Source organism: Haliotis cracherodii, unplaced genomic scaffold (assembly GCF_022045235.1).
Source record: "Haliotis cracherodii isolate W230 unplaced genomic scaffold, xgHalCrac1.p SCAF_44, whole genome shotgun sequence".
Taxonomy (NCBI): Eukaryota; Metazoa; Mollusca; class Gastropoda; order Lepetellida; family Haliotidae; genus Haliotis; species Haliotis cracherodii.
The window spans coordinates 709,305-725,072 of record NW_027266302.1 but is presented as its reverse complement, the minus strand read 5'-3'; the positions used below and the strand labels follow the sequence as shown (position 1 = coordinate 725,072).

At 39.9% G+C, this 15,768-nt stretch overlaps 1 protein-coding gene across 3 annotated transcripts in view; it reads right to left on the bottom strand.

Annotated features, from left to right (window-relative positions):
• LOC139441758 (ATP-dependent RNA helicase DHX33-like) overlaps positions 1–15,768 on the bottom strand; it is a 61,522-nt gene that overhangs the window by 13,761 nt on the left and 31,993 nt on the right. For all 3 annotated transcript variants that reach the window (XM_071222536.1, XM_071222537.1, XM_071222538.1), the window contains one exon: positions 6,627–6,731. In XM_071222536.1, coding sequence (XP_071078637.1) covers positions 6,627–6,731 — 105 coding nt within the window. The remainder of the gene's footprint in view (positions 1–6,626; positions 6,732–15,768) is intronic.

The following is a 15,768-nucleotide window of genomic DNA, read 5'->3' as shown; positions in this document are numbered from 1 at the left end:
CGAAATGTCACACCAAAGACAATACTGCGAGATATTTTTGCGAGTTGCCATGTTGAAATGACCTCTCGATTACCAAACAATAGACAGTATCTCTCCAAAGTTAGTTAATCTGAGTTGGCCGAAAAGTTTACCGGGTGGGATTGCGAACAATTATCAAATACGATAATTGACTCAACTCAGTGTCATGACTGTGAGTTTGAATGCAAACAAAATTGTGGACAAAATTGCAAAGGACACTGACGTTATCAAGCGAGGTTGGAAGAAGGCAGGATTACTGTGAGGCGACAGTGACACTAATTGGTCTGTTTACACCGTCATTTGTGATGTATTGTGTGACCATTCTGCATTCATTTGTGTTTTTAACTTATTGAGTAACTTGTGGTTCTGGTTGATGATTTCTAAATTTGATGACGTGTTGCAATGTATAAAGTATGTATGTATTATTTATACTTATTTTTGCATTTTTAATTTTTGCGACTGAGTCTCGTTCGCAAAACTCGCAATAATAAAACGTCACAAAAAAATCCCTGTTCACAGTATACATACAAAATTCCATGAAAACGATGAGTCCACAAAGCAGGCTTGAAATTACTAGTGCTGCCGAGCCAATGCCAGACATAAAATAGGAAATGGCACATTTTTATGTACCGTGACTTGTGGGCATGGTCATTTAAAACAAAAGTACTTACGTTAATTAAATACGTCTTGACAAAATTAAACTGTGAAATGAAAGAGTTTTCCCCAATAGTTGCTTGTTTGACTAAACAACTTCCTGTTGTAAAATCAATTGGCAGTATTCAGTGATTTTCGTTGACTGTATCTTACAGATGTTTGACGAGATGTTCTAGATTGCACGCAATACATTTGAATGTAATCACACCTTTCAATATTTTGACGGAGTATCACAAATATCATGTAGGTCTTAAGTTTCAAACGGAAGTGGTTAATCGTGTTTATTGTTGTTAAAAACCTAGCAGACGATCGCTATTTGTTATAATTATTGGGTAATAAAGACAAGGCACACCTAAACTGAATTAGTTTTTCTAATTTCGAGCCCTGACACCATTAAATGTCTTTATGTTTGTGGAATATGTAATTAAACCTGCTTTGATGCAATGAAGGATGTAGAGGCATGTTTTTCTATAACATCATCCTAACGCTACAATTAACCCTGCGCGGGATTGTAGACAGGTGCAGGAAGTGAAGTGGGAAGCACGAAGGCTTGAAGAACAAGTCCATATTTGAGACATCCCTTGAAGAAATGATCACATGTTTACATGACGTCAACCTGGAGATGGTAACAGTTAGGACAATACAGTCCTGTCATGCTGTAGGCATGCACCTTCCACAGATAAGACTTGGCTTGCCATGCTTCTGAGTCATCTAAGGTACCATTGATGGCATCACAGTTTGTTTATGTTTTGTTTTAGTACAATATTCCAGCTATATCCTTGCAGCCTCTAAAAAATACATGTGCAGGAGAGTCCACTACAACCAGGGTCATCAAGGCGCTATACAAGATCCCACTCTGAGGGTGTCACTACATGTGTGGGAGAGTCCACTACAACCAGGGTCATCAAGGTGCCATACAAGATCCGACTCTGTGGGTGTAACTACATGTGTGGGAGAGTCCACTACAACCAGGGTCATCAAGGCGCTATACAAGATCCCACTCTGTGGGTGTAACTACATGTGTGGGAGAGTCCACTACAACCAGGGTCATCAAGGTGCTATACAAGATCCCACTCTGTGGGTGTAACTACATGTGTGGGAGAGTCCACTACAACCAGGGTCATCAAGGCGCTATACAAGATCCCACTCTGTGGGTGTAACTACATGTGTGGGAGAGTCCACTACAACCAGGGTCATCAAGGCGCTATACAAGATCCCACTCTGTGGGTGTAACTACATGTGTGGGAGAGTCCACTACAACCAGGGTCATCAAGGTGCTATACAAGATCCGACCCTGTGGGTGTAACTACATGTGTGGGAGAGTCCATTATAACCAAGCACATGGTCATCACAGTGCAGTGATGAAGCCATGTGTGGGTGTAATCACATCTGCAGGAGAGTCCACTACAATCAGGGCACATAGTCAATGCAGTGCTGTGCAGTTAATCTATCACAATGTTCTTGTAAGAGGTGACAGAAAAATGGTATTGTGGCGGTGCAAGTGAGAATGGTATTGTGGCGGTGCAAGTGAGAATGGTATTGTGGTGGTGCAAGTGAGAATAGTATTGAGGTGGTGCAAGTGAGAATGGTATTGTGGTGGTGCAAGTGAGAATGGTATTGAGGTGGTGCAAGTGAGAATGGTATTGTGGTGGTGCAAGTGAGAATGGTATTGTGGTGGTGCAAGTGAGAATGGTATTGTGGTGGTGCAAGTGAGAATGGTATTGTGGTGGTGCAAGTGAGAATGGTATTGTGGCGGTGCAAGTGAGAATGGTATTGTGGCGGTGCAAGTGAGAATGGTATTGTGGCGGTGCAAGTGAGAATGGTATTGTGGTGGTGCAAGTGAGAATGGTATTGTGGTGGTGCAAGTGAGAATGGTATTGTGGCGGTGCAAGTGAGAATGGTATTGTGGTGGTGCAAGTGAGAATGGTATTGTGGTGGTGCAAGTGAGAATGGTATTGTGGTGGTGCAAGTGAGAATGGTATTGTGGCGGTGCAAGTGAGAATGGTATTGTGGTGGTGCAAGTGAGAATGGTATTGTGGTGGTGCAAGTGAGAATGGTATTGTGGTGGTGCAAGTGAGAATGGTATTGAGGTGATGCAAGTGAGAATGGTATTGTGGCGGTGCAAGTGAGAATGGTATTGTGGTGGTGCAAGTGAGAATGGTATTGTGGTGGTGCAAGTGAGAATGGTATTGTGGTGGTGCAAGTGAGAATGGTATTGTGGTGGTGCAAGTGAGAATGGTATTGAGGTGATGCAAGTGAGAATGGTATTGTGGCGGTGCAAGTGAGAATGGTATTGTGGTGGTGCAAGTGAGAATGGTATTGTGGTGGTGCAAGTGAGAATGGTATTGTGGTGGTGCAAGTGAGAATGGTATTGAGGTGATGCAAGTGAGAATGGTATTGTGGCGGTGCAAGTGAGAATGGTATTGTGGTGGTGCAAGTGAGAATGGTATTGAGGTGATGCAAGTGAGAATGGTATTGTGGTGGTGCAAGTGAGAATGGTATTTTGGCGGTGCAAGTGAGAATGGTATTGAGGTGATGCAATGGCAAATAACATACACCAGCTGAACTTGGTCTGTGAAATAAACTATTGGTCGTATTTATTTGATCAACAGTGCATGTTTTGATTGATCTTACGGGCAAGAATGAAGTGTACTCGACACCTGCCAGTTTAGAAAGGGATATGCACAAGCTCCTTTCTTAGTAATGTTTTATGTTTTTCAGATACCATTTCTTGTTGCCTCTCTTAAATAACAGTTTGGGTGGAGGGCTTGGCCCTACACAACAGCTTGAATTACATCAGTTAATGTAAAGTTTAATTACCAAAGTCAATACAAATTCTACCATGACATTTTTGCTACAGAACCCTCTATAAATATATTAAGCCCTTAAACACCAAGAAATTATTTGGTGAGTCCAAACAGGTTGCGACAAAATTAAAACCTATACCTTTGGACAACTTCTTTTTGAAAAACTATGTCTTTCAAACCTTTATTTTCTGAACTAGTCAAGACAATAGGTATTTTAATATTGAACTTATTCAATATTACTCATTGTAATATTTGTTTCATTAATAACTACCCATGTCCCGTTTTCGGAATGTTCCAAGATAGTGAATCTTTGTACCCATCTAGCACAGTGTTAAAACTGCTCTTGCCGTCATGGTAGAATGAATTCTATAAACCTACTGTGTTTTTAAATTTGATGTAGTCCCACTGTAGAGTAGACATTCACTCTACAATGGAACTACTTCAGATTACAAAACACAGTAGGTTCATCTCCTAAATAGTACCTCTTTGTTGAAATGTGTAATCAAAAGATGTCACTGATGAGCTTGTCACAAGCCATTAGGGAACTTCTCTAGATTTTGGGGTAGAATAGGTCTTCAACAACCCATACTTGCCGTAAAAGGCGACTATGCTTGTCGTAAAAGACGACTAATGGGATCGGGTGGTCAGGCTCGCTGACTTGGTTGACTCGGTCCCAATTGCGTGGATCGATGCTCATGATGTCAATCACTGGATTGTCTGGTCCAGACTCTATTATTTTACAGACCGCCGACATATAGCTGGAATATTGCTGAGTGAGGCGTTAAACAACAAACAAACAAACAAACAAACAAACAAAAATCTTTTCAAATACTTTTCCGATGTTTACGTCAAAGTTTTGGAGGATATGGACTACTTTGATATTCAGTGTTGATGTTTAATCATATTAAACCACACCTATGTAAGCGATGTAAAATTTTCTGTATATTCAGAGCTTTATTGCCCTATTTTTCAAATAGTGGTCTACACTGTTGTGTGCGGCCATATTAGCAGCATCAAACAAACTTGGCAGATAGACGTCTGGTAATAGACCTACTCATGTTTGGTCTTTAATACATGACTTCAGCAAAGTATAATTCATCAAACAGCAACTGATCTTTCTCCAAATGAACCCCTTTACCTGCCAGTCGTACATGAGCCAGCAGCTGTTAGGCTATTCTCTTACTGACAGACCAAAGCCTCCCCATGTCTGCAGGGGCTTCAGCACATTTAACCTATTACTGCTGACTCAACCATGTTGTCAGAGATCCCCACGACTCAGCATCTGCTGGGATTCAAACCTGACCTCTTGGTGGCAAGCCAAGCCAAACACCTCCTACTGTCTGAAAGCAATTACTTTCCCCTCCCCAGGAACTTATCTGCATCACATACATCCACCACTAAACACTTGGTACAGCGTCAGGGACAACACTAGCCATGGCTACAGAGGCAGCTGTTACCTGGCAGTAATTAATGCACCTCGGCCAGGTATGATAACACCATACGTTAAGCCAACCAATACCTTATTATACATATGGTGGCCATCTTGTTTCTCTGTGTGAAGCCAATGAAACTAAACTGAATTTCTAGGCCATGATATTTATCAGTCAGGACTTATCATATTAAGGAACGGCTATTTGTATTAAAAGATACTGTTAGTATTCTGTAAAAGATACTGTCAGTATTCTGTAAATCCAGGCCAAACCTTGTTTTTCTTTTGAGCAATAGCCTCTCATTTGAAGTGAGGAAGTATTGAAATATCAGTTCTCCATCTTTTCAGCCACCCTTGTCTCTCAAATATCATATGTTATCAGTAAATTAACATTGAAACATCAGCTAAATCACATAAACTGGCCAATCAGATGGAATGAATGAGTGAGTACTGAAACAAGTGCTAAATCAATTACAGCAACCTCTCATATGGACTCAGTGAGTGAGTAATGAAATTTCAGCTTCGTCACAAGTCTAGTCTCTCTTCCCCATTGGAGCTGCTCTCTCATTGGACCCAGTGGTCATTCCCAGCCATGTTACATTTACGTTCAACAAGTGAGTGAGTGAATGAGTATGGTTTTACGCCGCTTTTAGCAATATTCAAGCAATATCACGGCGGGGGACACCAGAAATGGGCTTCACACATTGTACCCATGTCGGGAATCGAACCTGGGTCTTCGGCGTGACGAGCGAACGCTTTAACCACTAGGCTACCCGACCGCCTCTTACGTTCAACGAAGGCAGGCTGTAGAGACTCTCAGCAGCAATCCCAGACATGAACATGGGAGTCCCAAGTTGACACACTTCAAGTCTACATCTGACATGTATAGGACTACCATGGATATCAGAGATGTCATAACAATAGTGAATGTACTTGCTGACTATTCATAGAGGTAATTTCCAAGTATGAAACAATACCAGAGGATCGAGAGAAGAAATTAAGAAAATGAACAGTCTAAAGTTTGATTGTATTTCTTATCAGAATAGCAGCATAATGTCAACTAGCATAATACAACTGACTAGTCTTAATGAGTCAAATACTGTATACTGTATTTGCCCAGGGCGCTGTCAAAATTAGAAATAGGGGGCTCTTATTAGAATATTATTTTGGTGTAAAAAACAGAGTTGAAAGATATATATCGTGGTTTATGCTTACAGCCTGAAGTGTTTAAGTACGACAGATATATTTTTCCAGAATGTAATTGCCCATAATTAAGGGTGCATGTAGCACACGAGTGAGTACTATATGTGAATTAATAAATCTTGTGTACATTGATCAATCGGACGGGGTGCTAATTGGGATTGTTCACTAGCCAATATATTAGCAAATATCGCAGTGTGCGCTTATTAGAGTGGGACGCTTATTACGTTGAATACGGTAACCATTCTTTGTGGCATCCAAGTAGACTAGCAGAGCATACTAATCTTGGTTGTCACTGCACAGGAAGCAACACATAATGTAATGTCTGGTAAAGCCAGCAGGCCAATCTAAGCGGCATGAGTTGCACAACGACGTGCATCACTTGCCATGGATACCACGCTTGATTTACAAGTCCGTCACAACCAGCGAACACCTCAAATTTTGACAACAGTTTATCACTTAGCTCAACATACAGGATTTCATAAAGCTACATTTGCAAAAAACAAATATTCTAGTACCTTGTTTCCCCCGACCCCCTTGTACGCCTTGTAGATGTTGAGCAACGTGATGCTGTCTCCTTCACTGGAGATGAACTTCTTCCTTGCTGCAAGAGCCTCTTCTCTCTGTCAGGGAAATAAACAGGGATTTGCAATAACATGACAATTTTATATCAATATCTTTATTGGACGTTCAAAGAAAATTTATATCATTAATAGAATAGTTGGTCAAGATAGTGTTCAAAGAAATTAAGAATTAATGTTAAGGTGCTCTTGACATAACCCTATGCTAAAAGTTATCAATTTGGAGATCCCTTGATTCAAATATACTTCTCAAAAGAAGTTAAGAATCTCCCAATTCTTTCATATTACTATACAGTAAACTACGGTTATAACAAACTCAAATGGACCACTAATTTTAGTTTGTTATAACCGTTGTTCGTTATAAACATATATATACAACATCTATACAGCAAATGGCTGGGACCAAAAATAAGGTTTGTCATATTCGTCAGTTTGTTTTAAGCGTGTTCGTTATAAACGTATTTTACTGTAGTTAATCTGTCATGGCATGACGTTCAACTACAGTAATACTACAAAGATCAAATATTACTAGAAAGATCAAAGGCCTTACTACTATTCCAAAATAAATAATACCTCTTGAGAAATCCCATGCATTGTAGCTCACCTAAATAAGTAGTCAACAGTTTAATATGTCAACAAGACCGGCCCTTAACAAAACTGCTTTCAGCATTACTATTCAAATATTTTCTACACAAAATACTGAATGCAAATGTATTAACAGATAGGAAACAAGAAACTAAATTTCTAGTGTTTCTAAATCTGCAAAAATGAATGTACTCTTGTAGAACATTGTTGCAATACACAACAGTAAAATTAACTTTAAATGAAAAACTCCAAGGAGAATAATATTTCTATTGCCGTACATTTTTTCCAAATGTTTACTGGCCAGGTGAGCTCAAGAATTAATAAAACTGTAAAACAAATAACAATTGTGTTCACGCATGGAAATTCCTGGGAGTCTGAATTCTTATTTTGTCTCCAAGCAGAAACATGACACTTCCTCAGTGTCTCACTAATGCAGGCGCTGTCTGAGAGTGGAGCTATTTATTAAGTTAATATTAGCATTATCTGTATGTTTATTTTACCCATTAAAGAAAAAAAATAATGCTGTACGTATTGAATTACAGAGTGCAACAATTGCACAATTCAAGACTGGGTGTGTACAACGGCTACAACGTAAAGTCTCTCGACTCTAGATTAAACCTACATGAATGTGTTTTGAGTTAGCATCTCAACTGTGTTAAGCATAACGTAACACGAGTCATCTTCAAAGACCACATGCATCAAGTTTGCCGTTGATGTTCATTACCCCACATTCATACAAGCACTTTATTTCATTACCCAGTTGGTTGTTTAATGCCACTTCATGAGGCTTCCAGACCGGGCAGCAGTGGTAAACCAAACTCACTGACAGATACCCATGGAAACAAAGATGGGGGATAGAAGTTAGAATCACACTGCAGTGGGAGCAATTAAACAAGTTTTTACATGAAGGCGTGAAAACTTTCCACCTAAGGCAACGACCAACAGAAAATAAACTCGGGTGGGTGGATGGGGCATGTGTTGGCGAGAGCTAGTCTACCATGTGGTATATGACTGTGCCTTGTACACATTGGAGTCTGGGTGAATCCAACCAGCGGTTGATTAAAGTCTGGAAGTTAATTTAAGGTACCGACGTTTACTACAATATCTGAAAAACTATTGGACCTACTCCAGTCAAAGTTGGTATGAGATTATTAAACAGTCATACATAACTGGATATTACATTTAAAGACAATCGGTGCATGAATAAAAAATTTGTCTATTTAGCTATCACTATACTTCATCAACAACCTTGCGTGATTCCCGTGGAACCTTTCGAGTTGAGCTGATTGGTTCAACTGTGTCATATGGCTCTGTGACGCAGGGGTAGCATTATGCAGATGGCTGTTACAATGAATGCTCGTTCCACCCTTGACGAACAGGTCTGGTTGTTGATGAAATATAGTGATAGCTAAATAGACAGATTTTTTATTCATGCACCGAATGTCTTTAAATGTAATATCCAGTTATGTATGACTGTTTAATAATCTCATACCAACTTTGACTGGAGTAGGTCCAATAGTTTTTCAGATATTGTAGTAAACGTCGGTACCTTAAATTAACTTCCAGACTATACATGAGAATGCTCCATCTCATTGTGGTACGATGACACACCATCAGCCAGGTCAGACATTGTTCACACTCTCATGACATGCATCAGGTACTGGGGACCTATTCTGCCCCGACTATGAATCTGGAAAGACAGATGGAGGCAGGCAATGTGAATACTGACACTACAACAGGAGGCAACAAGAGGGCCAGGAAGGGACGCTGTCACAGTCTTCAAGCCATAGTATTACGAAACAAGCATCAGAAGATTCACAGCACAGCTCATCTTGCACAGGTCCGGCAGCTATGGAACAGATCTCTGTTCAAATGATGGAGGGGAACGTTTATTGCATGGCTGCTGCACCTGCCACACAGAAACATTTTGGGCCCCTGACTCCTTATGCTTTCCTTTGTTCTTTAGATGTTACATGGCTCTATCACATAACATTGCTGACTGTATTACAAATCAACATTTGCTCGCTAATTCGGGGCGAGTTGATGCTACTCCCGGGAGCAACAGATTTCTGTGATTTCTCCATCACATAACATTGCTGACTGCATTACAAATCAACATTCACTGGTTAATTCACTAAAAGCATACATGCTTGAGTTGTGTTGTGTTTTATAAATGTGGCCATGGTATACTGTAAATAACAAAGTCTGTGAGGAAAACCAGAGGTTGATGTCATGAGCAACAATCCATCTTAACAGGATATGATGACATGTACATGATCAGCCAGGTCACACACAGTAACCATACAAAACTAACATTAGTCGACCCTAACATCGAGTGAGGCTCTACAGGGGTCCCTCAATCCCCCAAAATGCTCAACATCTATGCAATATGCCAGGGAAAACTAAGTATCAGGTCACAGGAACCCATTCAGCTATAGTGAGCAAGTTTGACGCTGGTTTTATGGAGTGAGTAAATACTGTAAATCTGGAAAGTTCAGCAAGCAGGAAAGTACTGTGAAAACTGTGATTGACACACATTCGCAATAGTTTCATGACACAGTTGGTTTTGCAGACCAACAACAAACAAAAATTTCTTTTATTCACTTCAAACATTGTCAACTAGCCAGTGCATGATCAAACAAATAATTCCTCCCCTCCTGTTTCTTTCATTACACATTGTCACCCATTGTCAACAGTCTGATCGGGAAAGTTCACAAACCTGCCACAGCTCGTCATGCTTCTTACATAACAGGAGTAGTCCACACATATGCCAGCCTGCCTGTCTTGTTAGACAAACAAACTTCCTTGTCAACAACACATGCATCTACTGCTTAAAAATCACTGACTGACACCGAGTTACCATTTCATCACGCCACTTCCTACTTATGAAAATAACACATGCAAAAGTAGCTTTGATCTCATCAACAAGGTGTCACAAAACTTTCCACAAAGTTTATTTTTTTATTTTTGTTAATCTCTGTTATTTCATCCATGTGACAGTGGTCTGTAGACAATCCAGTGATTGACATCATGAGCATCGAACCAAGCAATTGGGATACGATGGCATGCATTCACCAAGCCTGACCACCTGACCCCTTTATTTGCCTCTTACGACAAGGGCGAAACCGCATTATCGGTGGTTCGAGAAGGGAGCTAACTCCGTTTGCCTAAACGAAAGTTCGAGCTGGGCCCACATTCGAAACTAAACGCACTTGTTGTTGTTGTAAACAAACCCGCATTACAAACTGCTATTTTGTCCATTTAAAATAAGTATTATGACTTATAATTGGATTAAAATGTACAAATGCGATGGCAATACAGCAGAACTCACTTCTTCGAACATCGCCAAACTAGGTCGTGGGGTTATTAATATTCATGACTTATTCCTTTTATGGAACAAGTTCTCGGAAAAGTTTGAGGCTTGTATCATGTCCGAGGTCAATTCAAGTGCAGACATATTTTCAGGCTTATATCGCCACCAACACTTATGATTAGATTGATGTGTTATACTGGAAAAGGTAGAATGAGTGGTATTGCCTCTGTAAATTTAATTTGAAGTAGATTTAAGTTTCTTGCTTTGTAGCTATTTTTGAAAACTAGTGTGGTCAGCTATGATGACGTTATTCAAACTTCAAAGATGTTTGTGCCTTTCATGGAATTAACATCACACGAAATGATTTATAAAGATATTTCCCATCAATATTACAAAATATGAATAATATATAATGTCACATACCCATGCAAAGTAATGGCAAATGTGAGCCCACTAGCCTAAATGACTTCGTCAACCCAATGAAACCCAGCGATTTACAAATGTGGGCCCACCTGTTTCGATTACTATAAGACGGGAACAATGTGGGCCCACATTTTAGAAAATGGTTATAAGTAAGCCAAGCTAATGAAGCTTAGCGATTTTTGAATGTGGTCCCTCCTGTTGCAATCACTATGACGGAAGAACATCAACCCACTAGGCGATATACAAATATGACCCACTTGTTTCGATCACCATATATATCGGGAACAATGTGGGCCCACATTTGAGAAAATGATTATCAATATTTAAGTAGAATTTCGCGATTAATAAATGTGGTCCCTCCTGTTGCAATCAATATGACGGAAGAACGTCTGCCCACATTTATTAATTGATTATCAGAACAAACGAAACAACCTAACGAAGCTAGGCGAAATACAAATGTGGGCCCACTTTTTCGAACACCATAGATGACGGGAGAGATGTGGGCCCACATTTTAGAAAATGGTTATCAGCACTAAACCAATCTTAGAAGATGTACGAATGGAAACATAAATATATAATGCATTCAAACATTTAATTAAGAATACGTTTTACCTTAGAGATAAGCTGGGCATTTGATAGCTGGACCAACAACGTACAGCGTGGGTGACGCCATTCCTCGCAAATACGAAAACAACGGAGATAGATCCCGTTTAAAATTAGAGTGACCTCCCTTTCCCAATATGAACCACTGATAATGCGGTTTCGCCACGACAAGCATAGTCGCCTTTTACGGCAAGCATAGGTTGCTGAAGACCTATTTTAACCCGGACCTTCACAGGCAAGACACAGTTAAGGCTATTGTAAGCCACTTGCAATAATTTCATCACACAAAATCTCTCCAGCTTTACATTATATATCACAGCTGCCAGCATATATTCGAATCTGGTCAAGCAATCCCTAGAGGAAATTTCTGTGGGATCCCAATGGGAAATTTGGTTGTGATCCCGTGATTGAAAACATGAGCATCGACCTAGGCAATTGGGATACAATGACATATCCAGTCACAGAAAGCATGGGCACACACCCACATCATAGGGCATGATGACACGCGATCTGTCGTCACAAAGCCTGGCCACCCAATCCCCTTTTCAGTCATCAAGCATGAGGTAATGATCTAGAATGTCGACAGGGTCACCGCAGTCATGCAGTCTCAGTGACTCCAATGCCAACAGATACCACAATGAGCTCCATGGAGTGAATAAGGACCCAGCAACACCCCAGTTTAACCACAGTGCAACACGCATTTCAATTGGCAAGAATAACTCACACACAAACAGTGACATTTGTGTTATTTTCTCATAAAAGTTGAGGAGCATATGTTCAAGGTAGATAATTCGACATGATGGAATGCTATTCAGTATTGAAGCCCACTCTAATTCATCAGCATCCCTCACCATGAACAACAACAGTCTCACTCCAATGTTTGTCTGCCAGTGTTTTGAAAAAATCAAATAACCTTGAGGAATGTCCTTGACCTTTATTCTGCACCAGTTAACAAGGACTGGAAGTATTCACAAGTGGTCGGTTTTATCTTGGCACATCGTGGTTGTTTTGGTGCTGTCTGTATTGGCATTGAGATAATACAATGTGCATGTCTGGCTGAATTCCTTGCTGCGCAGTTCAGCGTTGCACTAAAGTAAGGCATGGCACATAGCTGCCTACAGCTCATATCTGTTGAGCATCAACAGCCTACACCCACGCTTTCACTTCTTCAAAAATACCTGTTTTTCACTTTACCTTCTTACAGTTTTACAATATTACAGACACATTTCAGCAGTCTACTGTTTTTGTTTAAACAGACAAACCATTTGTTGATAGCATCAGCTAAAATCAATGCCATCGGACATGCTCTGGAGAATGATCTTGGTTTAAACAAATTTTATTTCCATAAGTTATACACAGACTGGATTGGGTAAACAAGTCGTGCAAGTTATATAAATACCTTTCCAGTGATACATACAATCCAAAAAGAAAATACAGCCAGGGTAGCAATAACTTGTAGATGACACCAGTCGACATGATGGAGGCATGTTGGGTACGAGCAAAAAGCCATATGATCAATTTTAAATCTTTTTGTCTGTTAAATATAATCATGAACTGATGCCAAAATTGTTTTGTTAATATTCGAGGCTTCTAAGGAATTGCCATCAAGTAGAGAATGGAGGTTCTATCCCATGGTATAGAAGTAAGAGTTTGGTCTTATGTTGCTATAATTTGGACATATGAAGAAATAATGAGCAGTGTCCTCGCATATCGAATCACAGGAACAAGAAAGGTCTCAAGAGATATAGAGAATCTCACCCGAGTGTATTTTGATATCAAATATATCAACACAAGTTGATAAAAGTGGAAAAATTCCGAGGCTTGCCACTTTTATCAACGAGTTTTGATATATACGATATCAAAAGACACTCGGGTGAGATTTTATTTATCATCCAACATCATTCTTCCAACTTTTTCAATTAGTAGACAGTAATTAGCAGTGTCTTCAGTGGTGTAAAAGGTACTCCTAACAGCTTCAGTAGCAGAGCCATTAGTGATGTCATTTGCTTGTGACGTCATGGTAACCAGTGACGTCACAATGGTTTGCAAAGCATTGTGATGTACTTTCATTGCAGCGATATCTACAGAGTCGATATCGCTTGATCTAATCAAAGCGATATCTCCTGTGGGAGCCAGTTTTGGATGATAAACGTCTGTAACACATATGGGCATTCAAGTCACAACGTCCTGTTCTAAGTTGCAAGTGACAGATTTGACATACAGTAAAATACATTTATAACGAACACGCTTATAACGAACTGACGGATATTACGAACTTAATTTTTGGTCCTTGACATTTGCTGTATAGATCTTACATATATGCTTATAACGAACTATGGTTATAACGAACTAAAATTAGTGGTCCATTTGAGTTCGTTATAACCATAGTTTACTGTATTCTCGATCTGTAGTTTAAGTCAAAATGCTGTGTATAAACATCATTTTTATTAATTATTTGTTTAAAATATCCTATGGACCCTGGGTTGGTCAAATCTGATGATAAATTTATCTTAGATCTTGGTGAATATGTTTGATGCAACAAGGACCATGGGTATTGTTATGATCAACAACAGTTAGAGTTATCTGGCTATGAGATGACACACAAAAATTACCCACATTACTTTGAGTAGAGCAACACCTTATGACAACCTACCTAAGTGGTGATCAACAGCACTTTATGATAACCTGCTTGGAGATAAACAGCACTTTATGATAGCCTGCTTGGAGATAAACAACACTTTATGATAACCTGTTTGGCGATAAACAACACTTTATGATAACCTGCTTGGCGATAAACAACACTTTATGATAACCTGTTTGGCGATAAACACTTTATGATAACCTGTTTGGCGATAAACAACACTTTATGATAACCTGCTTGGCGATAAACAACACTTTATGATAACCTGCTTGGCGATAAACAACACTTTATGATAACCTGTTTGGAGATCAACAACACTTTATGATAACCTGTTTGGAGTTAAACAGCACTTTATGATAACCTGCTTGGAGATAAACAACACTTTATGACAACCTACCTAAGTGGTGATCAACAGCACTTTATGATAACCTGCTTGGAGATAAACAGCACTTTATGATAGCCTGCTTGGAGATAAACAACACTTTATGATAACCTGTTTGGCGATAAACAACACTTTATGATAACCTGCTTGGCGATAAACAACACTTTATGATAATCTGCTTGGCGATAAACAACACTTTATGATAACCTGCTTGGCGATAAACAACACTTTATGATAACCTGCTTGGCGATAAACAACACTTTATGATAACCTGCTTGGCGATAAACAGCACTTTATGATAACCTGCTTAGAGATAAACAGCACTTTATGATAACCTGCTTGGCCATAAACAGCACTTTATGATAACCTGTTTGGCGATAAACAACACTTTAAGATAGCCTGTATGGAGTTAAACAGCACTTTAAGATAACCTGCTTGGAGATAAACAGCACTTTATGATAGCCTTCTTAGATTGGTGTATAGCTATAGCAGAGACAGTGGCTATACACCCACCACTTGGTGTATAGCTATAGTAGAGACTGTGGCTATACACCCATCACTTGGAGTATAGCTATAGCAGAGACTGTGGCTATACACCCACCACCTGGTGTATAGCTATAGCAGAGACAGTGGCTATACACCCATCACTTGGAGTATAGCTATAGCAGAGACTGTGGCTATACACCCACCATTTGGTGTATAGCTATAGCAGAGACTGTGGCTATACACCCATCACTTGGTGTATAGCTATAGCAGAGACTGTGGCTATACACCCACCACTTTGTGTATAGCTATAGTAGAGACTGTGGCTATACATCCACCCCTTGGAGTATAGCTATAGCAGAGACTGTGGCTATACACCCACCTCTTGGTGTATAGCTATAGCAGAGACTGTGGCTATACACCTACCACTTGGAGTATAGCTATAGCAGAGACTGTGGCTATACACCCACCACTTGGAGTATAGCTATAGCTGAGACTCTGTGTTGTCAGCAGTCAGTTGTCAGCAGAGTCCAGTCAACTCACCTGACCAGCAACATGGCACAGGTGAACTCTGACTAGCACGTGATCAGCCATGTGATGCCAGGGTGTCTCTCGGATAAGTTAGTGTTGGTCAGAGTCAGGTCTACCG